This window comes from Ammospiza caudacuta, chromosome 14 (assembly GCF_027887145.1).
Source record: "Ammospiza caudacuta isolate bAmmCau1 chromosome 14, bAmmCau1.pri, whole genome shotgun sequence".
NCBI classification, from domain to species: domain Eukaryota; kingdom Metazoa; phylum Chordata; class Aves; order Passeriformes; family Passerellidae; genus Ammospiza; species Ammospiza caudacuta.
This window is the reverse complement of record NC_080606.1, coordinates 8,242,643-8,270,317: the sequence shown is the minus strand read 5'-3', so window position 1 is coordinate 8,270,317 and position 27,675 is coordinate 8,242,643. Positions and strand designations below refer to the sequence as shown.

The 27,675-nt window shown below is 39.9% G+C and overlaps 1 protein-coding gene across 1 annotated transcript; it reads left to right on the top strand.

Annotated features, from left to right (window-relative positions):
* Positions 1-3,392: 3,392 nt before the first annotated feature.
* TBC1D8B (TBC1 domain family member 8B) lies at positions 3,393-27,032 on the top strand. The gene is made up of 20 exons (XM_058814079.1): positions 3,393-3,500; positions 5,590-5,708; positions 6,330-6,555; positions 7,478-7,718; positions 8,763-8,970; positions 10,502-10,669; positions 11,229-11,378; positions 12,501-12,651; positions 12,881-13,095; positions 13,549-13,666; positions 14,339-14,624; positions 15,894-16,023; positions 17,907-18,005; positions 19,132-19,200; positions 19,387-19,627; positions 20,285-20,350; positions 20,450-20,533; positions 21,347-21,403; positions 21,718-21,815; positions 22,088-27,032. Exons 2-20 carry the CDS (start codon positions 5,643-5,645, stop codon positions 22,496-22,498), a joined length of 3,084 nt encoding a protein of 1,027 aa, XP_058670062.1. The 5' UTR covers positions 3,393-3,500; positions 5,590-5,642; the 3' UTR covers positions 22,499-27,032.
* Positions 27,033-27,675: the final 643 nt, after the last annotated feature.

Below are 27,675 nucleotides of genomic sequence, written 5' to 3'. Positions count from 1 at the left end.
CTGACGGGGACAGGACAAAGGATTCCCAAAAATACAGGAGTACAGTTGGTAAGACAGGCTCTAAGGGGGGAAGTTTTGAGGAAGCAGCCAGTACCTGGAGGAAGGTACAGACGAAGGAGCAAAAGATAGATGCCAACAGAGGTGCTTACCTGGAGGAAGGCTGGGAATTCTGTTGCTGTCCTAGGAATAGAATGCAGCCTGCAGTTGGATTTGTTTGTATGACCCAGGGGCAGGGCCAGTTTGTGGTCTGTAGGTGACACAGGGAGATGTTGGGGCTTGTGTGCACACACACCACCCTTCTGAGTTTGCTTGTGTGGATCACTTGTGAACAGGTTCAGCAACCTTGTGCTGGCTGTGCTCAGCCTTGCCTCCCTCCCTGCTTAGCTCCACACTTCATTCTCTGCTTTAGAGCTCCTGAAGGATTCAGATGCTGTAACCTGAGTGGTGCTCCCTTGGGTAATTCATTCATCATGCAGTGGGCTCTCCCAAAGTGTGCTGTCTGACAATGCAACTGTGTGACACCATGTCCTCTGGTTGTTCTGGCTCCTGCAGAGCCTCTCTGGGAGAGCTGATCAGGTTTTCAGAGTGGATGGATAAGAACATAGTTGTGAATATGTGTGCTGTAACTAAGGTCTGGTGAGATGAAGCATGCTGGTCACAGAGCTCTAGCTTTGGTTCTGGTTTAGGAAGGACCTTGATTAGGAGATGGGTGTGCTGGGAGTAGTGATGCAAATGAGTATTTGGTGTCATAAAGTTCCAACCTTTCACTGAAATTTCAGTGCTGGTTTTTTGGGGCATGTCTCTGTGCTAATGTTGATATTTTTCTCACCAAGTCTTTTGGAGACATCTTGGGAATGACACATCTGTATTTCAAAGCTGTTCTGGATCCTTGCCCTTTATTTTGGTTTCTAGAGTATTTTACCCTATTTAGTGAAGCATCTAGGGTATTTCCCAGTAGTTTTACTCAGGCAGCTATGAAACTGATAATGTTTCTAAAAGCAGAGCCTTTTTCCCATGTAAATGTCCATCACTTTTCATAGATGCAGTTGAAGTCATTCTCTGAGCAAAGCAAGAGGATTAGGTGGAATCCCCAGGAAAAACTCTAGTTTTAACCAGAGATGGAAGTGGGGACCCCCTGTAAGTTATCCCTTGGTTCCCATTGAGAAATAGCAATCCAAGGGAATGCCTGGGCAGAAACACACAGGAACTGGAGGGTACAGCAACCCTGCCCAGTAATGCAGAATTCCAAACACTGGCAGCTCGTGGAGGACTTTCAGGACTAGGATGAGATGAGTGAGCCTCTGCTTGTTCCCCACAGTTATGGCAGGGTCCATAGCCATGGAATTAGTGTGTATTGCACTGAGGGGCTGTTTATTGCCTTAGGCTCAAACCTGTAGTCCTGATCCCATTCATGACCTGTGGCAATGCTCAGGTGATGGATCCTCACCTGGGACAGTTCATTGTGTCTGAAATCTCATGACCTTCCAAGGAGACAGGAGCTGTGATGGCATTTTGAGGAGTGCTCCTTTCTAGTGTGTTGTGGTAACCATTGGCTCAAGCTGAGTTAGCCTTATAAATGGTGAATGATATCCTTGTACTGTATAACAGAAAATGTTATTAGGAGATTTGTGAATGAAATAATGCAATATTTGCTGAAGCAAAGCCATCTTTGAGATCAGCTCAGTGTCATGACTCATTCAGTAAGCAAAAGCTGCTTAAACAGACATAAATGTTGTTTCTTATTCAATGTCTGTCTTCAGTCAGGAACTACAAAATAATTCTACTTTCCAGCAGCAATTAGCAATCTGTTAATTGCAGACAAAACTAGAGATGTAATGTATTGCTCTGGTTGTGGGGTTTTTTTTGGTTTTTAGTGTGGTTTTGTTTTTCTTGTTGGTTTTGGGGGTTTTTTTTGTGGTTTGTTGTAATTATTTACTTCCATGTTTTTGAGGAGAAGCATAACCATTTGAAACTTGAATAGCCACAGTGAGGTAGTCCCACCGGCTCTATGCTAAAAGTGTATTCTCAGGAAGAGCATGCTCTGTGGATGAGTGTCTAGACTTATAAATTCTGCTTTATTTTGTTTCCTTGTCTTCTTTCACAATTTATATTTTTCATAATTTGGGAGGGGGTTAATGGAAAGAAAGTGAAACCCAAAGTGCCAAAGCAGCCAACCAAAAAATTCCAAAATAACTTCTGAGGGATGCATTTGAAGCTGTCTAAATCTAGTGCTTCTACAAAATATTAATAATCAAAAAATCATTTTCTGTTAAGCAGGGAAGGGTATTTAAAGACATAAAGGTTCTACAAGAGCTATGTTAGCTCTGTGTTTCACCTCTCTACTGGCATTTATTGGGAATGCTTTCCCTCCATAATTTCAAGAGGTTTCTGAAACAGACTTTACAGCAGCTCCTTGAGTAATTGTGTTATGAGTTTTTGGGCAATCTCATTTCTTATTTTTCTGTTCTTCTGTAGGAGACTAAGAGCCCAGTGTGACTGCTTTGGTAACTTTACTTCAATTGAATTTTCTGTTTCTATGGCCATGCTAGGAGAGTGCAAACATAAGAAATGCAGGAAAGAAGCATAAGATCCTTTTGATTGTATTTTTGTTTCTTTTGTAACAAAAAAAGATTTTATGGTGCATCAGGAACCAAAAGTTTCAATTGTTTCTTCAGTATTGATTTTTCTTCTTTTAGAATTTCCTTATTTTAGATTTTAAAGGATCACTTAAGATATCTAGGCTAATATCTTTATTACTGCACAGTGAGAGAGAATGGTTTTGAGTCATTATGAAATGCACCCTCATTTTCCCAGACGATGTTTTTGTCCTGGTTCTGGAGAGATGAAGTTTGTCTTTTTAGTGAAATTAATATATTTTCATCTGAACCCTATTTAATGGGAGCTAATTCAATACTTAGTGGCAGGGAGGTGACAGCCAATTATGGTCTTGAAGGGCTCTTTCCTGTGCCTGAAAAACAGAACAACAGTAAATGACTAATTAAGAGGCAGTTCAATTACTGCTTGTGCTGACTGAAGGCTGGGACTGCCCTGGTTGTGCTCTGGTTTCACACAGACTGCACGGCTGTCACTTCCACAGGGGCCATCTCCAGAAACTTCTTCACCCTCATTTGTGCCTTGTGGCTTTTACTGGTTCAAAACTTCTTCACCCTCATTTGTGCCTCGTGGCTTTTACTGGATCAAAATATCACATCTCAGAGAAGTTCCTCTGGGAATACTTTGTGCTCTTCTCAGTTGTGCTTCTTATTTTCTCAGAGTTCATTAGTCCTTACTTGGGCAGCGTTCCTGCTCCCCAAGGAAGGAATCAGAGGGGAGTGTGCATTTCAGAACTCGAGTTTCACTGTGCTGTGTACTTTTCTTGGCCACCCCAGGTCTCCTTGTGGGAACACTGGATGCAGTGCTGGACTCCACGTCGAAGGTGGCCCCGTTCCGCATCCTGCACCAGACGCCCGACTCGCAGGTGTACTGGTCCATCGCCTGCGGTACGTACAGCGCCGGGGCCAGCCTGACAGGGCACGGGGAGGCTGCAAAGTGTGGGCCCATCTGTGGCTTAATCCTCTCACACTGTCACTCATTCTCATGACCTTTAAATGGTTTAAAAGCATTTGCAAGCCTGAGCTGGACAGCAGAGTGTGGTTCCGGTTTTTCAGAGTAGATCTATGGACTCTTCCTGTTACACCTTCTGATTGCCTGCTTTCTGCAGGAGTCCTTCAGGTGCCAAAGCCTTTGGGCACTGTGTCCGTGATAGAGGCGCAGTCTTTTTCTTTGTAAGGTGCAAGGATAACTTGACACAGTTCAGGATGAGCTCCCAGCTCATCTCTGCTTATTCCAAACTGTGCTGTAGGCAGGAATAATAATAGGTGCTTATCCTAATATTTTTGTTTGCTTTGTCTCTTCATGTTAAAACGTGCAGGCTCACAGTCATGGTCAGAGATGAATTCTTCCTTGTATCTGTTGCTCTTGTAGTACAAATTCTATCTCTTTCTCGTGTTACTAATCAACAGGGAATGGAAAAGTAAATACAGATTTGTTCTTGTAGCTTTAATTTAATGTAATTGCATGTCACTTTAAAAGGGCAGCCCTAAAGAATTTGAACAGTTTGTGAATTGACAATAAATAACATTTCAGGGCCATTTCAGAAAAAGTCAGACCTGGTGAGAGGCTATCAAAAAAGTACTTTAATATATATGTTGGAAGTGTGCTCTGGGGAATTCTACTGCCATCAGGTCAGCCTTTGGCAAAATACAAAGCGTAATCTTCATTTTAGGACTGAGTTTATATAGATTTTGTGAGGCATAGATACACTTTACAACAGAAAGCTACATAATATAATTGTCCTAATTGTGTTAGATTGTTTCTTCAGTTAAGAAATTCAAGCGTTGACACTTTGTTCCTGCTATTACATATTAAATGTCTGAAACCGTGCTCTTAAACCATTTAAGCAATTACAACAAAGTTTCATTATTTCTAGGTCGCCTCTGTGCCTCTGATTCACATTGTGACTCAAATAATTGGCCTACACGTATAGTCTGAGAAAAAGAATTACTTTTGAGATGTAATTGCTATGTTAATTACTCTTCATATAATTTGTTAAGTGTAGCTGCAAATCCACCCAGTGTAATACAGTCTATTTAACTATATTTAGACCAATTTTTATTCATTCACAGGGCCACTTTAATTCTATGGAGTTCATTGAAAGTTGGTTAATTGCCCTTTACAAAGTAAGCTGAGAAAAAAGCAATTGTTCAAGGTGTGTTCTTGCTTGAGGGTATCAACAGTATGTGATCACACTGCCTGCTTTGATTGGTGAGCATTCTTGTGGAGGATGAAGCTGCCAATTAATTTAAATTCTAGAATATAAATTTAGTCAAACCTATGTAAGTTCTTGCACTCTCTCTGTCCCCCAGCATCTGATGGGGTGTCACTGTCTTTAAAGCACTGACTGTTTTGAAATTGCTGAAACCCTGCTGTTTCAGTCGTGGCATCTCAGTCCTTGCTGCCTCCCTGGTTCCAGTGGTGTTTGCTTTACATCCTCACACGTGTAAGGGATTTTGCACAGCAGGGCCTGGTCTTGAAGTTCTGCTCTGGAAACTGTTGTGGGCCAGTGATCAAAGCTGAGGATATCAAAGGCACAGATTTAATTTCCTGCTGAGCCTCATGGGTTTGGTCTCATATTTCCCACATTCTGCCTGTTAAACTGGGAGTGTTGCAGTGCTGCTGTGCTGTGTTGGGGAGGTGCTGCTGACAGGAAGGAACTGTCAGTCCAACTCAGGCTTCAGCACTGAGCCACATAATGTTGACAAAGCTGAGATGCTTTTGGATTTAATGGCCAGAAATAGAGCTGCATAAAGGACTTGAAAGATAAAAACACAGCAGTGCATATGTTTCATGTACACTGAATACATTTTCAGTGTTCACAAGGGGTAATAAGAAATTTAAAACTTGTGATTTTGACTTGTGTATCTAAATCACTCTGTGACTCAGGAATTTGCTAAATATTCTCTTGATGAATAGTTTTGGTGAAATGATTAAGTCTGTCCTAATTTAAAGCAATACTTTCATTTTCAATAGGATCCAGCAGAGAAGAAATAACAGAACATTGGGAGTGGTTAGAACACAATGTTATGAAAACTTTATCAGTGTTTGATTCAAATGAAGACATTACGAGCTTTGTCCAGGGAAAGATAAGAGTAAGTAACTGGCATAATTGGGAAAGGCTAAGTATTCTTTTTCCTTTAACTGTACACAAATAATATGTTCTCTATAGAATATTCAAGGACAGCATTGTAGTGCTGCCTATTCTGATTGAGTAGTGTGTGACTGTTCACTTTAACATGTGCCATTGTTCCTGCGTCTCTGCCCCACAACTAAGTAAGATTGTTGGACATAAACTCCACTTAGTAAATGACACATCAAATGCCTTTAGATAGTGATCTAAGACTGTTGATAAATTATTTCACAGTAGTTTTAACAGTGCCTGGGAAGCATATGGTTCTCTTTTTTTTTTGCTCCTTATATGCTAAATATTTAGCCCAAGAACTCTTGGGATTAAATGAGGAAAATATATCTGTTTCAGAGGAGGAGACACAGAAATGTGTGTCTTGCTTAAGCTGTGTTGGAGACTTGGTGGATGGGTCTGAAATAGCACATTTTATTTGTGACCTATGATTTGATCCTCAGACTCTTCTTCCCCTTCTAAAACTTGCTCTCCTATTGAGAGAACAGGAACTGTGCTGTGTGCATGCAGGTGCATATATGACAACTACCCACGTGGACACATGCATTAAGTAATGTGGATTTTTTTGTTGTAGGGTTTGATTGCTGAAGAGGGAAAATATTCTTTTGTAAGAGAAGATGATCCTGAGAAGTTTCGTGAAGGTCTTATGAAGTTTGAGAAGTGCTTTGGGTTACCAGAGCAGGAGAAGTTGATTACCTACTACTCATGCAGTTACTGGAAGGGCAGAGTGCCCTGCCAAGGATGGCTGTACCTTAGTACCAACTTCCTGAGCTTTTATTCCTTTTTGCTTGGAGCAGAAGGTAAGTAAGCTTGATGCTGAGCTGTGTCTCTCCATGCTGCACTGCTCATCTTTCAGATTAGTAGGAATTCTTCCTCTGTGCTAAGGGAGCTGTTTTGGCATGTGAGCAGATGTCTGTAGAGATGAGCAGGAACTGCCAACATAATTTATGGAAATGCATACATTTGTGTAACATACTACTCAATATCCATTATTACTCTTCCTTAATTCAAGCTTCAGAGAGAAGGCAGACTTCCAGAAGATGACTGTAGCTAAAAGTTGTCCATCACCTTTAGTTCATGCTACAATATTAACTCTATGAGGATTACAGTTATTTCTTCACACACAGGCTTAATATTTCACATGGCTGCACTACACACTGGTGATAATTGCACATAACTCTTTTTTTCTGTGTGTAACATTAGTTTGAAATGCCCAAACAAATGCTTATAATAGTGTGTACTGTAACTATATTTATGTGAAAAATGGAAAACATACAGAAAATAGGATCCTTTCAAGGCTGATTTTGATCTGTATTGAGAAATGCCATAGCTAAAGGGCACAGTTCCTCTACATGCCAACACATGGATTTAATTTAAGAAGCCCTATTGGTGAGCTGTTGAAGGGGGTTGGCTTGTATGATGGTATTTATTTGCTGTTTGCAGTTTCACATAAGAGCAATGAAAAGGAGATGTAAACTTGCCTTGTCATACATGGTCTGTGTTTTAATGCTTTTCTATGAAATTCTTTCTAATGGAATTAATTTTTAGGAAATATGAAAAGAATGCATTTTGTGCTTATTAGTTTGTAGTCCTTTCCAAGTGTGTTATCATTTGACTATGTTGTTTAATTATACTCTGTTAGAGCTGCTACTACTGCATTTCTTTTTTAATACAGGCAGATATTGAGAACTGACTCATATGTCCTTACATTTTTATTTTCAGTAAAACTTATTATCTCCTGGGATGAAATATCAAAACTTGAGAAAACTTCCAATGTGATTCTGACAGAGAGCATTCATGTGTGCTCCCATGGGGAAGATCATTATTTTTCCATGTTTTTGCACATTAGTGAAACATTCCTGCTCATGGAGCAGCTGGCAAACTATGCAGTTAGGAGACTTTTTGACAAGGAGACATTTGAGAATGATCCAGTCCTTCATGACCCTCTGCAGATCACCAAGAGGTAATGCATTGCTTATAGTTCATCTGTTCTGAGCTCAGTATTTGTTTAGGAAAAAGAGGAAGAGAATCCTTGTCTCAAGGAGATTGTAAATATTAGCAAAGCTGATATTTTCTTAACCAAGTGAATCATTACAATGTTGGACCAAAGCCATGTGAGGCATTGTGATTTGTTGTTACTTGTCAGGCTCCAAAGTGTGTATATGAAGGCAAGAGGTGATCAAATCTTCAGTTCTGGTCTTCTAACTAAAAGGTTTATATTAGTTTGAATTTTGAAAAGGGGTTCTTGCAGTATTTAGGATTAGAAAATTCAGATTAGAGCTACGGTGTCTCCAGAGATACCTGATGAGGAAGGATAAGGTGGGGAAGAAATAATTTAATAGATATGTGTAAATGATAACTGCATGAGTTATATGATAAATGATAACTGATGGTGCATGGCTTTCCTGAGGTACAGCATTATTTTGGGTGGTGGGAAAGAGATGAATACCAGTAATATAATGGTTAAGGTCCTTTCTTTTCCTTTGATTCCTCAGTTTGGTGGCAATGCTGGAGAGGGATGTTGCTCTACAACCAAAATACTGTTTCTGGCTGCAGTTACCTGTGAAAAATTAGCCCCTGGCAGATGTTTACAACATGTGCTGCATTTCTAGCTAATTAACCCTCCATCAAGCCAAAATTTGTTCTAGTTTTAAAGGGATTATTCTCGTGTGTGGGGAAATAGAGCACATAATGCTATTAGTATCTTTTCTGCACTACCTGTAGCTCTGCAGTGCTCTACTGTGTAAGAACATTATTGAATTTGGCCTTGTTTAGTGACATATTTAAATATTTTGTTAAGTGAGTGTACAAGTAGGTGTGGTCTTGCCCTTTGTTGCCTCTTCAAGAAAAACATTGAACCCTTCAAACTGGTGCCCTAGATTATGGTAGAGGAGAGCATGATATTTTACTGTCTTTTCACAAGATACTTTTGTATTTGTTAAGATATTTAAAACTTACTTAATTTTTCTTTTCTCTTTCCTACCCATGTGTTATGTTTTTAATCCAGAGGCTTGGAGAGCTATGCCCACAGTAAGCATTTTAGTGCATTCTTCAGGTTACCTAAAGAAGAGTCCTTGAAGGAAGTTCATGAGTGCTTCTTATGGGTTCCTTTCAGTCATTATAACACCCATGGGAAAATGTGCATTTCAGAAAACTACATCTGCTTTGCTAGCCAGGATGGCAGCCTGTGCAGTGTGATCATTCCATTGAGAGAGGTAATACAAACTACAAATCAGAGTCACTTCTACCAGCAGCTTTGCACTCGTGTACTTTAATGCCACTTCAGCAGATTTTCATTAGAATCTCCTTATTTTATGTGATGTCATGTATTTCCCCCTACCCTGGATACTCCATATAGGAATTCTGTTTGTAGGTTTCTGGAACTGCTTTCATGTTTCAGACTTGTTTCTCTGCCTTCTTTCCCTTTTCTATTTACTCTTGTTTCTGTAGCTCAGTACAGAATCCAAACTTTTTAATACTTTTTTTATTAAATGGAAAAGCTTTTTCTTAGTACTTGTAGGTGAGTTAATGAGACATTCTCAAGGTAAGAAGTAAAGAATTGTAGTGGGTAGAGGACTTTGAAGATCAGTAATACTGCTATGTTTCTTAGCTCAGTAGTGCAGCTTTTTGCAGTGGTTGAGCAGTGCTGGATTTTCAAAAGTCTGGGAAAATCCAGGTGTTGAGCAAGTAGCAATGCCATTACAGCTGATAATCTCAACAGAATAAGGACAGAATGAAGACCATATAGCAAAGGGCACAGCTTTGGAATTTCAATTTATGCAGTATACTGCAGAACCAACCCTCTTCATTTCTGTCTTGACTTTGTGTGATCTGGGATATTGCCACATTTCAGTTGTCCAGTGTTAAAAGCTTTTCATCAACACCAGACACAAATAAGCCAGGTTCTATAATTGTTCTGTAATAGGGGGTGAGCTGTACTAATCTCAGCAGTACACTTGGTGTTCCCCACTTACATAAAACAATTTATTTGGTTACTTCCAAATAGTGCTGCAAACAATACAGACTTCCATAACATAAGAGGCTGTGTTAAAAGAGCTGCCTCTAAATTTATTCTTGTGGGCTGTCAGACCCTCACTCTTTGTTCTGCAGGACTGCAGTTACCTCATTTCAGTGGTCTTTCCTTCTTTACCTACAACAATGTGCTCAGTGGTTTTCCATTCTTTGCCTTTAACAACATGAATACATCAGCAATGCCAGCCAGTCTAGATTCTCATGATTGTCACATTTGAACTTGCATGATTAAACTGTTTTAACTGCTCTCGTCTGTAACTGTTCCGTCATGGCAATTAAAGTCAGCTCTAGCTGTCATGTGTTATGACAGCTGTTTTGACAGGGTATTCTCAGTGGAAATTCAGTCTTTTAAAACTTGTTTTATTTGATTACTTACAAAAGTCATGTTTTCTCTGCTTTTGGATGGTAAGAAAAAAAGCAACTGCTTCAGTGGGTAGAAGGTGACAAGGTTTTTCAAAGAAGCTGAGCACTCACAGCTGGGAAAACCTTTTTGAAGATTTCTGGTACTCTGTCAAAAATCTGTTGCATAATACTTAGTGCCTTTTGCTAAAATAGCTACAGGCAGTTGAGCTTTCAACTTGTGCCTTGTGTTGCCTGGTCTGCTTGTGTGCTTCATCCACTGTTCCATTTACACATGTATTCCTAACAGGTTTTCTCTTTTATAAGTAAGCAGGTAAAATTCCTTGCTTAATTTATGTGTCTTTGGTTCCATAGGTCACAGGGGTGGATAAAGGAGATCCAGCCAACAGAGGAGTCAGCATTAGTACCAAAGGGAAAACAGCTTTTCGTTTCACAGAGGTGAGAGATTTTGAACTGCTTGTGGCAAAGCTCAGGATGAAATGCAATGCAACTGCAAGTCCACAACACATCATAAGTACTGAGGTAACTGCTCTGGCAATTCTAATTTCTTGAAATTTGCTCATAGGAATAAGTAATGAACCTTTGGTTTTAAGGTTTAGAAAAATAAATTACTCTGCCCATGTGAAAGAGAATGAGTTGGGCAATGGTGCTACTGTGAATGCATTCCTTTTTGGGTTCTTTTACCTTGTTTTTCATCAGGTTTTGAAAAACAACTCTAGCTGTAATACTGGTTTTTAGTGCTCTCAGGTTTTCTGTATAGTTCACTGTATGAATGGGTTTTTTTTTTTTGGTGGTGATGAATGGTCAGGCCTCCTTATCTTCCTATTCTCAGTTCTCATTATGAATATTTGTCCTTTTATAATTTAGTTTTTTTTTGCTTGAGAGATGCCTTTTTTTCCTCTAAGTGCAGCCTCCTGAAAGCCCAGCTGTGCAGAGCAGGGACTGTTGTTTATAATTTATTTTAGAAGTCTGTATCTGGCACCTGTAACTTAATATAAGGAGCAAAAATGGTCTGATATCAGTGCTGCTTCTTGGAGGATTGTTTGTTATTTACAAGTACCACTGTTAAATTTTTTTCAAGGTTGCAGCTGGTTCTGCCACTGACAGTCTAAAGGATTTTGGTGCAGGACAGTCAAAGATGGGCCAGAGAGATAACAGCAAAACTGTCAGTACAGAAGCCCTTATGACTGTCTACCATCCTCAGGATGCTGAGAACCTGGACTCTAAAATGGTAAGGGATAAAATGGCCAACAGGATTTGAAATTGAATTGAAAAGGAGTGGACTATATCAAAATGAATTCCAGCCAGGCTGCTGATTTCCTCAGAGGCTTTGCCAGTATTCTTTCATCTGGATTTTCTGTATTTGGAGTCCACAGGGTGCTTCTTCATAGCTCCATTCAATTTTCTGCTCATCTTGTTTAATAATGATATGCCTTATCTTCATGGAGTTAGATTTTCCTGCTCTTCTACCCCTCAGGGAAGAGTTGGCTGTTTGTTTTATGATAGTGAACATGTTGCATTTCTGTCTGAATTTTCAAGATACAAAGTCACTACAAACTGTGGGAGCAAGGAGAATGTTCTAAGAAATTGATTTAACTTCTTTCTTATTTCTCTCTTCTGCACCACTGTCTAACAGTTACGCTCTGGAGAATATTTATGTAGTTGTTTTTGTAACAGATCATGCAATTCTTGCTTCTCCATAGTATGTGAAAAAAGACAGGTTTTATTTCAAAATAACTATTTCAGCAGAATGAAGTAAATTAGGATATGAAAATTTTTATATTAGAAATACCATAAAACAAATACCCTTTGGGCACGACAAAAGGGAGTCCAGACTTTTAAATGCTGCTTTTTGTAGTATGGTGAACAAAAGTGAACAAAATCTACTTTTCCTTTCAGTACCTTTGATTGCTTTAACAATGTTAAATCTTAGTTCTGCATGCACAGAAATTGTAGTGATGGCATTCACCCTGTCTCAGCTCTGGAGCCTCACATGAGCTGGAGCACCTGATCAACAATTGCTTTGCTTCAGAGAAATGTCTGTGTGGCACTTGTTGGTTTCTGTCAGATGGGATACTGAATTAGATCTACCTTCTGTCTCATCTTGTATAAAAATACTTTAAAGAATAGTAGGTCATGCATGAGATGGCATTTCATGCTAAATTTGTGCTCTGCATGGGCTGGATTTTGCTCTGATTTGCTTCAGTGCTCATTTCACACATCAATACGGATGCCAATGCTGCAGTTTCCAGTTTATATGAATATAACTGGGAGCAAAATTGACTTCTGTTCTCTGACACTTGAGGAGAATCTAACAGTATATTTAATGCTTGTTATCTTCTGCTTTTGATAGTTGAAAGAAAAAATGAAGGAGCAGTCATGGAACATCCTGTTTGCAGAACGGGGCCATGGGGTCAGTATGTTTCGTACAAAGAAGACTCGAGACCTGGTTGTGAGAGGCATCCCAGAGGCATTAAGAGGAGAACTCTGGCTGCTCTTCTCAGGTATTGCATTACAAGTGTAATTGGTTCATTTTGGGAGGCATCATTGGCAATTTTCATTGCTGAGTGTTTCCATTAATTCCAGTAGAATTACTCTGACACATTACTTCAGAAATATCTGGAGATTCATCAGGTACCTCAGTAGTCACCAGAATTTTTATACAAATTGCAAACAATCAAATTGCTGTGTTACTGTTGTCCTCTAATACTGTGCCATGCAATGTATTGGCAGGTGCTGTAAATGACATGGCATCCAACCCTGGTTATTACACTGAGCTGGTGGAGAAGTCCTTAGGAACGTGCACTTTGGCTACTGATGAAATTGAACGAGATTTACGTCGCTCCTTGCCTGAGCATCCTGCTTTTCAAAGTGATGCAGGAATTTCTGCCCTCAGGAGAGTTCTTACAGCTTATGCATTCAGGAATCCACAAATTGGATATTGTCAGGTATAGAAGATTTGAGAGTCTTAGTGTTGGTTGTTGAAATATTAGCTCATGATTGCAGTATGGTAGCACCTCATAAAATCTGTCACAGAAATGTGGAATAGTTTCTTATTTAGTGGCTCACTTACTTTGCTTATTTCATGCCGTTGTGTAAAATGAGTTTTTAGATTGTACTTGGATTAGTTTATAAATGCTGTCATGTCCACTTCATGTATGCATTTGCATTCTAACAAGACATACAGCACTTAAAAATATTTTTATGTGCTTTAGATACTCTTTTCTGTATTTAATAACATAGAAGTAAAACTCTTGTCCTGGATATGGCTGTAGGTTATCCCAGCACTTTAAAAATGTGCTGTAAAGTGCTTTCAGAAATATAAATTCTAAGAAATAATACCAGTTGTGTTTTCTCTGTCTTTTCTCTTAAATGTTTCCTTTCTTGTTTGAATGTTGCAGGCAATGAATATTCTGACATCAGTGCTTCTGCTGTATGCTAAAGAGGAGGAAGCATTCTGGCTTTTGGTTGCTGTGTGTGAAAGGATGCTCCCTGATTATTTCAATCGCCGAATCATTGGTAACATCCATCTGCTTTTATCCATCTTGAACTGAATATCTGCCTATGTTGAATGTTAATGGTTATTCATGAAGAACAAATGTAAGCTGAAAACTGACAAGTGGAGAGAAACCATTGCATTTGTTTCAGTATTGTGGGGTAGAAAATGGAGAACATCCCATGACTTCTCCTTAAATAGGCATGGATGTGATTTTCAGATATTGTCAGTATTCTGGGCATAGCTATTCAGGAAATAGTTAGAGTATTATACTGTTCTTTTGGAATTATAAGTGCAGTTCATACTATTTATTTGAAACTTAGCCAGTTTAGATAAAGAAAAAGGAGTTACTTCAGGTCCAGACTTGGACTTTGATCTCATATGCAGTTATTACAGGTGTATATGTTAGAAGAAAATGGTGTGAATTTTTTTGTTGCAGAGGAATTGTACTGACTGTCAGGAGAGTCACTGGAAGCAGCCATGTGCTCACCAAAGTGCCAGCACACTTGGAGCATGCCCAAGGCTCTGTCCCCAGGCATGGGGGAAGGAGCCAGTGGCTCCCTGCAGCTGGGCCTGGGTGTGCTGGTGCAACAAAGCTGCACTAGAACAGGAACTTTGTTTCTGGCTGGTGCTCTGAGAGGTGTGCTTCTGTGTATTAAGATTTTGGTGGTGGTTTTGTTATCCTTTCCCTGCAGGTGCCTTGGTTGATCAGGCAGTGTTTGAGGAGCTCATCAGGGTTCACCTGCCTCAGCTGACAGACCACATGACGGACATGACTTTTTTCTCCTCAGTCTCTCTCTCCTGGTTCCTTACCCTTTTTATCAGTGTGCTGCCAATTGAATGTGCAGTCAATGTGGTGGACTGTTTCTTCTATGATGGAATAAAGGCAATCTTGCAGCTGGGCCTTGCAGTGCTGGAATACAACATGGAGAAGTTGCTCACTTGTAAGGATGATGCAGAAGCAGTCACTGTTCTCAACAGGTATCAGTGTAACTGTTAATCTCTCAGGCTACATAGCAGCTGCTATAATTGCACATAGATAAGTCATTTTGAGGTAGCTGAGAAGACATCTAGCCAAGACTTCCAAAGGCTTCAAAGGAATTAGTGCTCATCTCAGGCTCAAATTCTGGAAGAGGTGGCTGGAAAGTGGGCCTGGATCCTCTGAACATCCCATCCTAAAGTTTTACTAAAACCATAACTGTTTTGTGAATTAAAAACAAAAAAGCTATGTGCTTTTAACCTTGAACTTGTATCATGTATAGAAGGCAGATTGCCTTCATGAGAGTATCTAAAGCCCATTATGACTGTTCCAGACATCAGTTCAGGCATCAACTTACAGCAGCAAGTTCTTCAGCTTAGTTCTTGTAGTTTAGTCTGCTGAATCCTCTGATGTTGTTGGTTTAAAACAGAAATTAGACCAAAAAAATGTGATGACCTCATCAGTGATGATATGTTTATTCTGTGTTAGCGACTTTGAAGTGTGCTTTTAACTGACGTACTGCAAACAAAACTTGTACTGTTTTTTCTTCACTAACTAAATGCTCTTGTTGATGCTGTGGTTGTGTATCATGGAGTATTAGAACAGCAAAATTACTGTTCTATAGCAGTTAATGAATTATGACTGTAATGAACCGATAATAAGAATTTCTGTTTAATGAGGTTTTTACATGTTGCATGTTTGAATGGGGTAGGAGCTACAGAATTATTGAAGAAAATGTAGTTTTTGTTATGAGACCATGCAGTCTGGTGTTTATTGTATAATCTGGCTTCCCCAATGGATATATTTAGGCTGGTTATGTGGATGAGATAAGCAGGTACAGATCAGGCATGTCTTTGTCTTGTACATCTGGAGGAATTAAGATTGTCTTGTTCACAGTTCAGGACAAGCCTTTTTCTCTGTCCCAGTTAGCACAACCTTGCTATATGTATTAGAAAACCAGGGGATTGCCAAGTGGAACAGACTTTGGAAAGAGTCTAGTTTGACTTCCCACTCAAAAGGGGATTGCTGCTAGCACTAGATCACATAGTCCTAAAAACTCCCAAGTCTAGAAGTTCTACAGCCTTCTCTGGGTGGGCAGTTCCAATGTTTATGTATCTTTGTTACTATTATAGCACTTTTGTGCTACTGACTCTGATATTCTTCGTTTTTTTCCTATTCTCTGCTCACTTTTTCTTCAGTAGATGCCAATGTTATTGTTTTATTGTGATAAACTGGTTCCTGCTGATTTCTCATGTGTTTGCTTTGTGCAGATTTTTTGACAGTGTCACTAACAAAGACAGTCCTTTACCTCCAGCTGTGCAGCAGGGCTCCAACCTCAGTGATACAAAGAGTGACCATCCAAAAGTGGACATCACTGATCTGATACGGGAGTCAAACGAAGTATGTGTTCTGTGGGCATGTTTTTGCATCCTGTGCAGGGTTAATGTTTCATGGGCTACTTTGAAGCAGTTACAGTGTACAAACTAGGGTAGAAAATCTGTCTGGATTGGTAGAAATTTGGCTCTTTGTTGAATTTTAAAATGTAGTTCAGTTTCATTCCTTTAACTCATGCACAAATGCAGATTCTTTGGCAGTCTAATCAGGCATAAAGAAGTCATGTTTACCTAGAGAATGGAAGACTGTACATAATTTTATCACATTAAATTAATTCAGATTTTCATTATATATTGTATGTATATTTTTACTAAGGCCATTGCCCGTTACCAGTGCTCAGTAGCCAGACTTAGTGAATGAGTTACAATTCAGAGATGCAGTTCTCTCTGCTTCCACTTTGTTTCAAACCAGAGGGATGCTGGTAGCAGTCTCCACAGGAACACAGAAAGACAATTCTGGAAGAAAACTCAACAGCTTATCCAGTTCAGCTTCCTGTCCAGCATCCCCCCAGATCATGCTCTAAAAGTCTAGTGTTGTTAAAACAGTTCCACAACAGAAAACCTGCAGAAACTCTAGTCGATCATAGGGTTTGTCTGCCCATGTGGGATAATATTGAGTTAATTTCTCTCACATGTTCATAAAGCACTATTGAGGAGAGTTGGCTGTGGTTTTATCCATAGCTCCTTGTTGCTGTTAGGTGGTTGTTCATCATCTATCCTTTCAAGTCTGGTCATAGAATCAGTTATAGAATAGTTTGGGTTGACAGGGGCTTTTAAAGACCATCTAATCCAATCCCCTGCAGTGAGCAGGGACAACTAGATCAGGCTGCTCAGTTGGAGTCCAGCCTCATCATAACTCTAAGAGAGAAGAATGAATTTTAACAGATTGCTCTCCTAAAAGGGAGTTGCCAGATCTGTTCTTTTGCTAGGTTTAATACAACCAGTTCCTTTAACCTTTCATCAAAGTTAATGCGCTCAGAGTCTTTTGTCTGTGTTGCAGTTTTTCATATCTTGTTTAAAGGGCATTGCTGATAAGGGGACAAACACACTGCAGAAGAGCTTCTGGAAGTCCTGCCTAATTTGGTTGTTTATCAGTCATTTGTTCTCAAAGTTTGTTATTAGAAGCAGTTTTGCCCATGGTGCACGGTGGTCATGGTTAGGCCATCTCTTCCTAATTGCCTGTGCTGCTGAAAAGTGTCAAAAAACTTACAGAAGAGAAGTTAAATCTATTGAATTTCCTCATAAAAGGAAATTTAATTGATTTTACGTGGTCTTGATAAAGAATGTTGTCCTGTTTTGATCAACTGGTTTCTGTTTAGCTTTTAATTGTTTAATAATTTGTTCCCTGATTTCCCTGGTAATTTGTTTCCAGTTCTTGCCTCCTATCCCACTTTTCCTTTAAGATAAATGCATTTATTCACTCCAGTGCTCAGATGCCTTTCATGTCCTTCAGAAATTACAGAGGTAGCCAGAAATGATTCAGAAATTACTTAGCTGATTTCTTAATTTCATTAGAGTGAACTTCAGTCCCTGAAAACATGCACATCTTAGACTTTGCTGCCTTGCAGAAGTAGTCACCATGTGATAACAGAGTTGGGTATAGAGCCAACACACAGTAAAATCCCTTCCTTTTTCTTCCCACACAGGGAACTATTCCAGTTTCTTCTTTCTCCATCTCTCTGAAACACCCTTTCAAACATCCTTTTAAGAGTTACGCAGGTTAAGGAGAATGTTAGTGCTCTAATAAATTATTTCTTCCTCAGAGTTTCTTTGATCTTCCTGCATGTGTCCATGCCTGTAATGTGCCTATTAGAGGCAAGAGAGACAAAGGTACTTGTTTAGATGTGTCTCCCAGCAGCTGATTGCATGGACTGGTGCCTTTCTCCTCAGAGGTACGGTGACATTCGCTATGAGGACGTGGAGAGCTTGCGCTGCCGGAACCGCCTTTATGTGATCCAGACCTTGGAAGCTACGACGAAGCAGAATGTGGTGAGTGACAGGCAAGAGTTTCAGCCTTCTCCCTGATAAAATCCATTCCCTTTTGGAAGGTTCTGAGAAGAGCTGCAGTTTTCAGGCCAAATATATGATTTTATACTGAACCCCCTCATGTCTGCAGGGTGTCTGTTAACTGAGGCTTGGCCTGTGATGTTTTCAGGCTGTAAATCACAGCATGACCTTCTGGTCTCCTTACAAGCAGCACCATTGCCAACCACTTCAAAAGGCTGGTGCATCTCTCACACTTTGTGTGGATTGGAACAGGCTGACCTATATTTCTATCTGCTGATGTTAATACTGTTCTCTTAGAGGCATAGAGCACCATACAGTAAAACAATTAAGCACCTGCATTTTTACTCCAGGAAGCAGCACTGAAGAGGTTATTGTGGTGGATTCAATAGGGGTTGCTTTTTGTCTGTGTTGTGTGTGAATGTCTGGTAATGTGGCAGCTCTCTATCTGCCTATCTCATCCTTTCAATTCAGACTGCTCAGTGAAGATGGAGGTTGTGAGGAGCTTCCTTTGTTCGCCTGTTTTCTGCAGTGGCTCATTTCCAATACCTGGTGATAATACTAGTCTGTCCACCACCTTGTGCTTCTTTCTGTAGTAAATGTGGCTTGTAGCAACAGAAACTAAATGCCGGTGGTTATGCTAAGATAGTATTGTGTATTTAATTTTACAAAACATATATATTGTGAAGTTAGAAGCTGGTCTTACAGCAAACTTTGTTTTTTAAAAGCTGCAAACATTTTTTTCTTATTTAAAAGAATTAAGATTCTAGCTTCACTGTTGAGAGCTGAACATGCATTTGCCCATTTAAAGGAAGCTATATGTTATGTCATTATAAATAATTGAGTTGTATCTCCTGGGTCTCATAGTGTTGGCTCCATGTATGTTAGTAACGTGACTAGCCTTAAGCTTGTCTTTTTATTGAGAAATTATTTATTTTAATCTATAATCTTCTGATTACTTTTTAAAAGAAGTGCTGTTCTTACTTCTAATTGTAACATGCCAAAACCTGGAATATGCAAGCAGTGTCTCTTAATCTAAAGTTAAGTCTCCCATAATGTTATTCCAAAGAGGGAAGACACATTAATTATTTTTTTCTTGATTTTGTTTCAGCTACGTGTTGTGTCTCAAGAAGTAAAATTCAGTCCTAGTGATCTTGAAGAGCTTTATGAATTATTCAAGGTAATGTGCCATTTTCCTCACTTACCAAACAGCCATCTTAACAGTAGACTTTGAAATGGTTTTAGTAAATAAAGGCTGGACTCAATATATGTTTTATATGCCAGCTCTATATAGTTAACTCCTCACATCTTTCCCCGAGAGGGACTTGTTGTTCCTGGAACCTCATGTTTTATCTTTTCTTTGCAGAAGGAGCATTTCCTCTCCTGTTACTGGAGTGTAAATAGTCCTGTGCTGCAGCACCATGATGCCAGCCTGCCCTACCTTGAGCAGTACCGGGTTGATTGCCAGCAGTTCAGGGTTCTGTGCCACCTCCTGAGCCCCTGGTCCCACTGTGCCAACAGAGACTCCCTGGCTCTCTGGACATTCCGACTGATGGATGAGACTTCCAACTGCCTTATAAACTTCAAACAATTTGCTTGTGTTCTTGGTATGGTAGCAAAACACACATGAGCACATTCACATGGCTCCTGGGAGTAGTCCTGGGGTGTATCACCTTCCATACTCTGTACAAAAAGCTGAGGAGATTGAGTCTCTTAACACAGGGTCAAGTAATGTGATTTTTATTACAGGCAGAATAATTTCCTCTTGGAGATTAAATTTAATATGGCTTGGCCATCAATATATCCACAAATGAAGAATGGCCTGATCTCATTGCCCAGCCTGTTTGGTTGATGATAATTATTCATACTAAGTCATCTTTTACTCTGATTGTGCAGGATGACCAATGCTTTATTCCTCTGGGAAACTGAAAGTTTTCTTGGCTCACTGCTCTCTTTCATCTTGTTTTCAAAGTGGTATGGTCAGGAACAAAAATTTAAGGGAAATGCTGAGACGTTAGTGCTTTTTTTCTTTTGGTGCTGTGGTTTTGTCTTAGTAAGTCATAGATATTATTAGTGTTCTTTCATGAGTGTAGGCTAACCCCAGGCTCAGCCACAGGTGATAGAGCTTTCTTTAAACTTCATATCTAATTATACTCCCTGTAAGGTAGGGCACATGTCCAGTTCCAACCTCTCTGGATTGTATTTATTTTAGAGGCTGTTTTAAAGTTTGGTCCAGTTGAACAGACTGTCCTTTCCCCAAACAGATACGATGTATAATGGAAGCTTCACTGACAAACTCAAGTTTCTTTTTAAGTTGCACATCCCTCCAGGTAAGTAAGAAACAGTGGCATTTGGTTTTTGTCATTGTTATCACTGCTTTGGTAATGCCTGGGCACCATGAACCCACTTTATTTAATCATTTATTGCAGCTTTTACTGAAGTAGAATCTCTAAGCCCTTCCAAAGGGGATGATCTTTCAAAGGAAGAACTGATGCACTTCAGCCAGCTCAGTGGTAAGCTCCAGAGTGTGAGGTTTTGCCTGCAGAATACTAGAAGGAATCTATTAATTATCCTGTGAAAAATGGGGAGCTTTCTTCTGAAAATGAGTAAATCCAGTAAATCATATACCCGTTAACAGAATCCCTTGTGAAGATCTTCTGTAGATAGTTACAGTTTAATAAACTTGTGCACAAGTTGTGGATAGCTCTTATGATTGTTGCATTCAAAGGCCCTTGGGTGTTTACATGGAAATAGGGGAGTGTATTTGGTTGGCTTTGTCAGCATTGTGGGCAGCCTGTTGCAGTGTTGAAGTGATGGCTGTTTCATTTCTGCATCCTGAGCATAAAAGAATTAAAATACCAAATCCATACTTACTTTGAGGTGCTAAGCATTTCAAATTTTTTTGCTTTTATTTTAGACCAAGTGAGCTGAAAAAGCTTTAGTAAATTTGTAGACTTGATAAAATACTATGTTTGAAATACTCTTGAAACCTGTGGAATTTTTATAGGGAAGACAGATCCCTTTTTGTTTTTATAATCTGCTGCAAGTAGACAATATATAGATAATGTTCGTGCTGCTCTTCAAGTCGTGCACCATGAACATTATAAAGATTATTTAATTGATAGAAGTTTCATTTGGTATCTTCACAGTGGCTTCTATTTTTATAGAAAGTATGCAGATTTTGCCATGTGGTTTCTTCTTGACCTAATCTGTGCTGAGAACATTGAGGGTCTTGTGCCTTAAGGAAGGAATTTTTGATAAGGGAAATGAAACACTGGTCCTTTTTTCTGAAATAAGTAACTTTTTTTTTTTCCCCTAAATTGTAGTTTCATCTGTTGGTGATAGCCTTGAAAGTGGTTCTTTGAAGAGCAGCCCAGAAAAAGGTAAAAGAATCCTGGTGGCACATTTGGTAACTGTGTCTTTTGGGGGAGTAGAGCTGGGAAAGTGTGTGGTAGCAGAGTATATTAAGTAACATCAACCTTAGAGTGCTGCTAACGTTCTGTCCTGTTATGTAAGGGTAGTCATGGGAGCAAAAGGGCAAAAGTAAACTCTGGTCCTCTGTAGGTCCTTGGCCCCACCACTCTGTTGAGAAGGAGTGACATTGAAGATGCCAGTTCTTTTGCTTATCATCCCTTATGGGAAGGTCTCTGTTCTTGTTTGTTCACTTTTTTTTTTGCCCTTCTTCAACTTCAAAAAGGCAAGGGGAAGGTTGACATTCAGGCATATCTGAAGCAATGGCAAGATGAACTTCTTAAAAAAGAAGAAAATGTCAAGGATTTGCCAAGAATGAATCAGGTAAACTCTTTGAGTCTTATTTAAATCTATTTTATGACTCTTTAAGTCCTATTACAATATTTCTGAAGGATTTGTAAGATCCCTTTAATTTCAAATCTTCCCATCAGTCATTAGACTGTGGCCTTTTAAAACTGCTGTAATGACACACATCGTTTTCTCAGGGCTAGTCCATGCTGTTGTTAGAGCTGCTGCACCAGGTGCCAGGCAGCAGCAGTGAAACAGAACAGTTGTGTTGCCCTTCTCTGAGCAGTCTCCTCTGTATCTCTCGGTAGTCTCAGTTCATCCAGTTCTCAAAAACTCTCTACAATCTGTTCCATGGGGATCCTGAGGAGGAGCTCCTGTACCGCGCCATCGCGGTGGTGACCAGCCTCCTGCTGAAAATGGAAGAAGTTGGCAGAAGGCTGCAGAGTCCCATGTCACCTGTCACAAGTCCAGTTGCTGTTACAGAAGTGGCTGCTGAAGTGCCCAGAGAGAGGCAGGAGGAAAGCAGCTCTGAGCAGACTGAAGGCAGTAGAGCACAGAGTTTGGAAGGGAACCATGAATGGTCTTTTGCCTTTGAACAGATTCTGGCATCCTTATTAAATGAGCCAGTCTTTGTGAGATTTTTTGAAAAACCTCATGACATAAAAGCTAAAATAGAGTGTGCTAAAAATTTACAACTTAAAGCAAGAACCAGAGTGTAATTTTCTGTACATTTGATCCTGAATTAATCACATAAAGTGCTTACAAATGAAGGCTGTAACTATGGAAATCAAGTCTGGTGTTGACATAGGAAATTAAGTTTGAAGAATTAGCTTCAAGTATCAGATTACTGGTATGTAATGTAAATAAAAATAGTTTGAAGCACAGTCACTTTCTTGCATTGTTCATGAGTTTCACTCCAAAATAGGGACTGAATAATGAACTGCCTTTACCATGTTATTAAAACATGCAGCATTGCTTGGAGATACTGGATGTGTACCTGTTGCAAACCTGTCTGAATCACTGTTACACCAGGTGTTCTCCAGGTTCTTTTCTATTACTGTGATAAAAGGAATGACTTTTTCCCATTTTTCACTTTAAAGGAGTGTCAACTGTTTGGAGGTTGTCTTCCACATTAATTAGTTATTTCCACATTGCTTGTGGACTGGGGCCAAAGCAGGGTGAAGACTAAGAACAGAGGCTGTGGTAGCATGACAGGACCATGAGATTAGAAAAGGAAGTTGCTCTGCTCACAATTCCTCTGCTTTGATGTTACCCATGGGTCTGGACTCTAGTAGATTCCAGCCCCTCTTTCCCATTTTCATACCAATCCTCCTACAAAGAAAAGTTGAAAAGGATGGAAGTTTATTTGGTCATCCAGACTACACAAGGATGCAGAAACTAATACTGATTGTTTAAAATCAAGGGAAAGCAGTGGCTAAATCTGTCTGACCACATGGTGGTTGTAGTTTGTCTGGCAAGAGGAGCCATTGTTGGCTTCTTAGGAGCATGTTGATGAAATGTGGAGTTTTGCTGGTGTTTGGAAAGCCCAAGCACAGGCCATCTGTAGCTGAGTGTTGACTATTGAGCTGCTTAGGGACAGATTGCAGTTGCTTCTTTGCCTACCCTGAGTTCATATCTCAACCCAGTAATTGCTATTGCTTTTCTATAGCACTGTGGATTGTTGCTGCTGTAATATTTTCCCTCTGTCAGGATTCAAGGCAACAAGAAAATCCCCTTGAATCTGACTTGAAATTTTTAATATATAAAATATGACATGGTAGAGATCCTGTGGAGGAAAGCTCTGCCAGTGTAAAAGCTGAGAAATGTTGACCTTGAATCTTTGGTAGCTGATGCTAGAAGGAATTTAGAGAAGGAGGGTAAGAGCTTGTATTTTAACAACAACAGCAAGTAAGTGGGGAGTCTTGCTAAACTAGTTTAAAACATCTGTTTCCAAAGCCTGTATGACAATCTTTCTCTGCAGAGCAGCATTATTTTTATATGTGCATGTTTTTTAAAGAAGCAGAATGGGGATGATGGTTTTCAGAGGCTTTTTGTGCAATACTAGTGTGAATGAAGAATAAACCAAATTTCTGACTTGTGTTACAGGCACTTTGTGAAATGCCATCATTGCAGTTGGTGTTAAATTTATGAATTATGTCTTACACTCTCCTCAACACTCTCAGGTATTAATGTAAAATAAAATTTGACTGAAAAAGTCCAAAAGCTGTATCATATATGTGGAGAATGAGGAAGCTTTTTTCAGAAGCCTTCACAAAGTAATTGCAGCTGATACAATATACTGCTGATTTGTATTTTTATGTATAAAATAAAAAAATCTGAATTTATCCATTTATGTGGATATGGATAGGGCCACTCTGTATTATTTTTAAAAATGTTTTCACAAAGTTGTTCAGAAATACAAAGCAGATGATGTTTTTCTAGTCCAGGATTTACCCAGATAAGGTTTGATCAGTGAATAATTCTGCAAATAGCCATGATGAAATTAATGGAGCCTTATGAGAATAGATACAGCTGCCCCTACCAAAAGCTTTTGTAGGTTTATGAGAGATTTTGTTTATGTCAACAAGTAGTCAAGGCTGTAAGCTATTTGCTAATGAAAGTAAAGGAATATTTTCAAATTCCTTAAAACTCAAGGCTTAATTTTTTGATTGAGAGCCAAGATGTGAAGATCTAAGTGCAGAAGAAGGTGAAGGAACTTGCAAAGTACAGCAACCTTCTGTTGTTACCTGGTTGTAAAAAGGTGCTCAGTCTGTACAATGCCCTTTTCTATTAGTGCCCACCCAAGAGACTGCAGAGCCTTTGCCAGCTGGGCAGTAGCTCTTGTCAAATGTCATATCCATGTATGAAGAGCATATATATCAAAATAGATTTAAGGTGATGATGTAGGGGGGAACACTAACTTTAATTAACTGCATGGATTTTTTTTGTTAATTTTATTTATATTTTTTCCCAAAAGGGGTGGTGTCTTTAAATTGTTCCTGTAATACAGCTGCAGGCTGATCCAGGTAGAGTAGTCACAGTGACCAGGCATCCAGTGTCAGCAGGATGGAGGCTGGCAGCATTCAGGCAATGGCTCAGCTGGCAGGTTCTTCCTTTTGGAAGCTCTGGATCATGGGCTGGTTGTTTGGGGAGAGGTGGCTGCAGCAAGTGCCAATGATTTCCAAGGAGTGTAACCCAGAGGTTTTATTTGCTGAGCTGCTTCCTCAGTGCACCATAAGCTGAGCTCTGCTTGTGACAGAGGAACTCTGGAGTTAGTGGCTAGCTTCTTTCATTCCCTTTCCTATTCCAGCTCCTTCCATCCCTACTCCAGACAGGCTGACAAACAAATAGGTGCAGGTTTAGCTGGGACTGGTGGAGCTAGAGCAACAGCAGCTCATTCCCTTCTTCCACTCCTGGAGAGTGATGCCTTGGCTTCACAGCCCTGCCCAGTCAGAGACAGAGATCCCTGTGCTGTGCTGCTTCTTGGCCAGGTGAAGTTGGTGATACAGAGATGGCCCCAGACTCCCATCACATCCCCTGAGGGTGCTGGGTGTGCACATGAACAGGAAGCAGCTTGGTTAAGTGAATTCTGTTCTGTCATTTCACTCACTTGTGTTACTTTTTTTCTGTAAGTTTCCATGAAGTTTTCCACCTTTATTTTCAGGTTCAGTCATAGGAAATAAATGAATGTGCATCATTCAGTACAAATAAGACAGCTGTAGATTGCTACAGCCACTGATGCTGTTTGTCCAGCTTGACAATTGCAGTGCCTGCTGCAGTGTGACTTAGCAGCTGTGTCATGGTCACCCCTGCTGTGGGGGACACTGCACAGTCCCTGCTTGTGGCTGGGCAGTTGTTGCTGTGTGCTAAGATGCCTTTTGTCAGAGCTAACCAGTAGCTTGGGGACACAGCCAGCAGAGCTGGGATGTTCCTGGTGTTGCCATGTGGAATGTGCTGCTCTGGAGCCTGGCTGCTCCCTGTGCTCTGGGTGACCAGTGACAGCCCTGACCCCCACAAGGACCTGCCTGCTTGGCCTCTGTGTGCCCAGCTCAGGGGAGGGAATAGCTCAAATAATAAAAATACCAGCTCTTTCCACCGTGGGGGACAACTAATGGTAACTAAACCGGTAGCATTTTCCAGGACGTGGAAGTGGCTGCTGCCATGTGATACAGAAAAATCACTTTCTGTTTCCATCCATTCCTAAAACAAGCCACTTGTTCATCACTCTAATGGCTAAATAATAATGTAATTTTAGAAGAGTTTGCTACTGTAGTGACTAAGAAATTGCTGTGTGTTGATTTTATCAGAATTTTCTCATCCAGTTGTACCATACAGGGTTCTTGACTGTGATTGCTGTTGTTCTCTGGAGTAAAATAGAAGGAAATAACTCTGATTTGTTTCCAGGAAAACAGGCTATTTTGTCATTTTTGCTATAGCTTTGTCACTTTACCAAGACGGCAGCACATCTTTGTGTTGACAGATTGGCTTTTATACAATGTGTTGTATGCAGAGGTACTTTAAGACAAATGGGGTGTTAAATAAAATATTGTTTCCCTTCAGTAAAGAACCTCTGTGTTTGAGGCATTATTATTTCCTGTGATGGCCTGCTGTGGAAGTTCCTTCAAGAGTGTGGGTCATGTTAAAGCCACATTTAGTCAGTGCTTTGCAAAACAAGGAGCAAGCCAAAGCCCCTGCTGGGACAGCAGCCTCCCAGAGGAGGAGGAAAAATGGAGACCCACTGAGTTGGCTTCAGTGCTGGGCTGCTGAGTACTGGCACTTGCTTTTCCCATCCAAATTCAAACAAAGTGTGCAGACCCTGATGCCTTGTTCTTTCTAATTTATGTGTTGCTCCTATTGCCTCTGGCACTGGTCACAGCAATCCCAGTCCTTGTCCTGAGCCCCATCCTGCAGCTGTCCATGCACATGGACACAATGGCTGCTGCTCTTGTCTCTCCTGGAGAGCAGGGATCAGATCCCTAACAGACCCACACCACCCAGGGAATAACAACATACATAGTGTGTAAGAGGTCCTACAAGTATTATTTTATTTCTTCTTAATTTTTTTTTAAATACTATGTACAATCTGTTTAAAGCTTGTCAAAATGCATGGGCTCCAATTCAATGGAGCTGTGCAGGGACATAGATTCAAAACAAGAATAAAATCTTTACTGTTCATCTTCATAAGACACTTACTTTTTCCCATTACAAAATACTTTTAAGAATAATAACATTTATAAATGTATTTATATTCAACATCATATAAAATAAACCAAGATTTATACTCAATTCTAGAGTTTTTCTTATTTTCTTTTTTTTTTCCTTGCATGGACTATATACAATATATACAGTAACTCCTCATTGTGTTTGTCAAATCAGCCTGATTATACCCACCAGGCTTTAGCTTATATGTACAAATATGCTAAAAGTGCAAGACTTTATTATTTAAAGCTGCCTGTGTTTTCAGAGGTCTGGAATTGTGTGGCCTATATATATTTATATATAGATATACATCTGCATACATATAAATGTACATTAAAAACACGTATATCTATATATAGTTATGGTATATAGGTATTTGTGTACTAGAAAACCTCAGAACATTTATGACTGATAGGTCAACACCGACACTGGAGGCCAACCCTGCTGCCATCAGTCACGTCCCTGCCCTCTGCTCATCACCAACAAGTCACACTTTTGTTTTCTTCTAGGAGGCTGGGGGGGGCATGAACCAAACTTACCAGCAACCCTCAATTCCAAATGAGTCATAAAAGCACAGGTCATAGCTAACACCGAGGTAAACAAATACAAATCAACCTGAATAAAGACATCTTTTATCCATCTGTTTTTTTGAGAGTGACAATATAAGGCAAAACCCCCCTGGCCCTGACTCAGCCTT

Coding starts and splice junctions, on each gene's coding strand:
- TBC1D8B (XM_058814079.1), top strand. CDS start 5,643: ATGAAAACTTTATCAGTGTTTGATTCAAATGAAGACATTACGAGCTTT. Junction 6,556..7,477: donor CTTTTTGCTTGGAGCAGAAG/GTAAGTAAGCTT, acceptor TTTTATTTTCAG/TAAAACTTATTATCTCCTGG. Junction 20,351..20,449: donor TAAGTTGCACATCCCTCCAG/GTAAGTAAGAAA, acceptor CATTTATTGCAG/CTTTTACTGAAGTAGAATCT.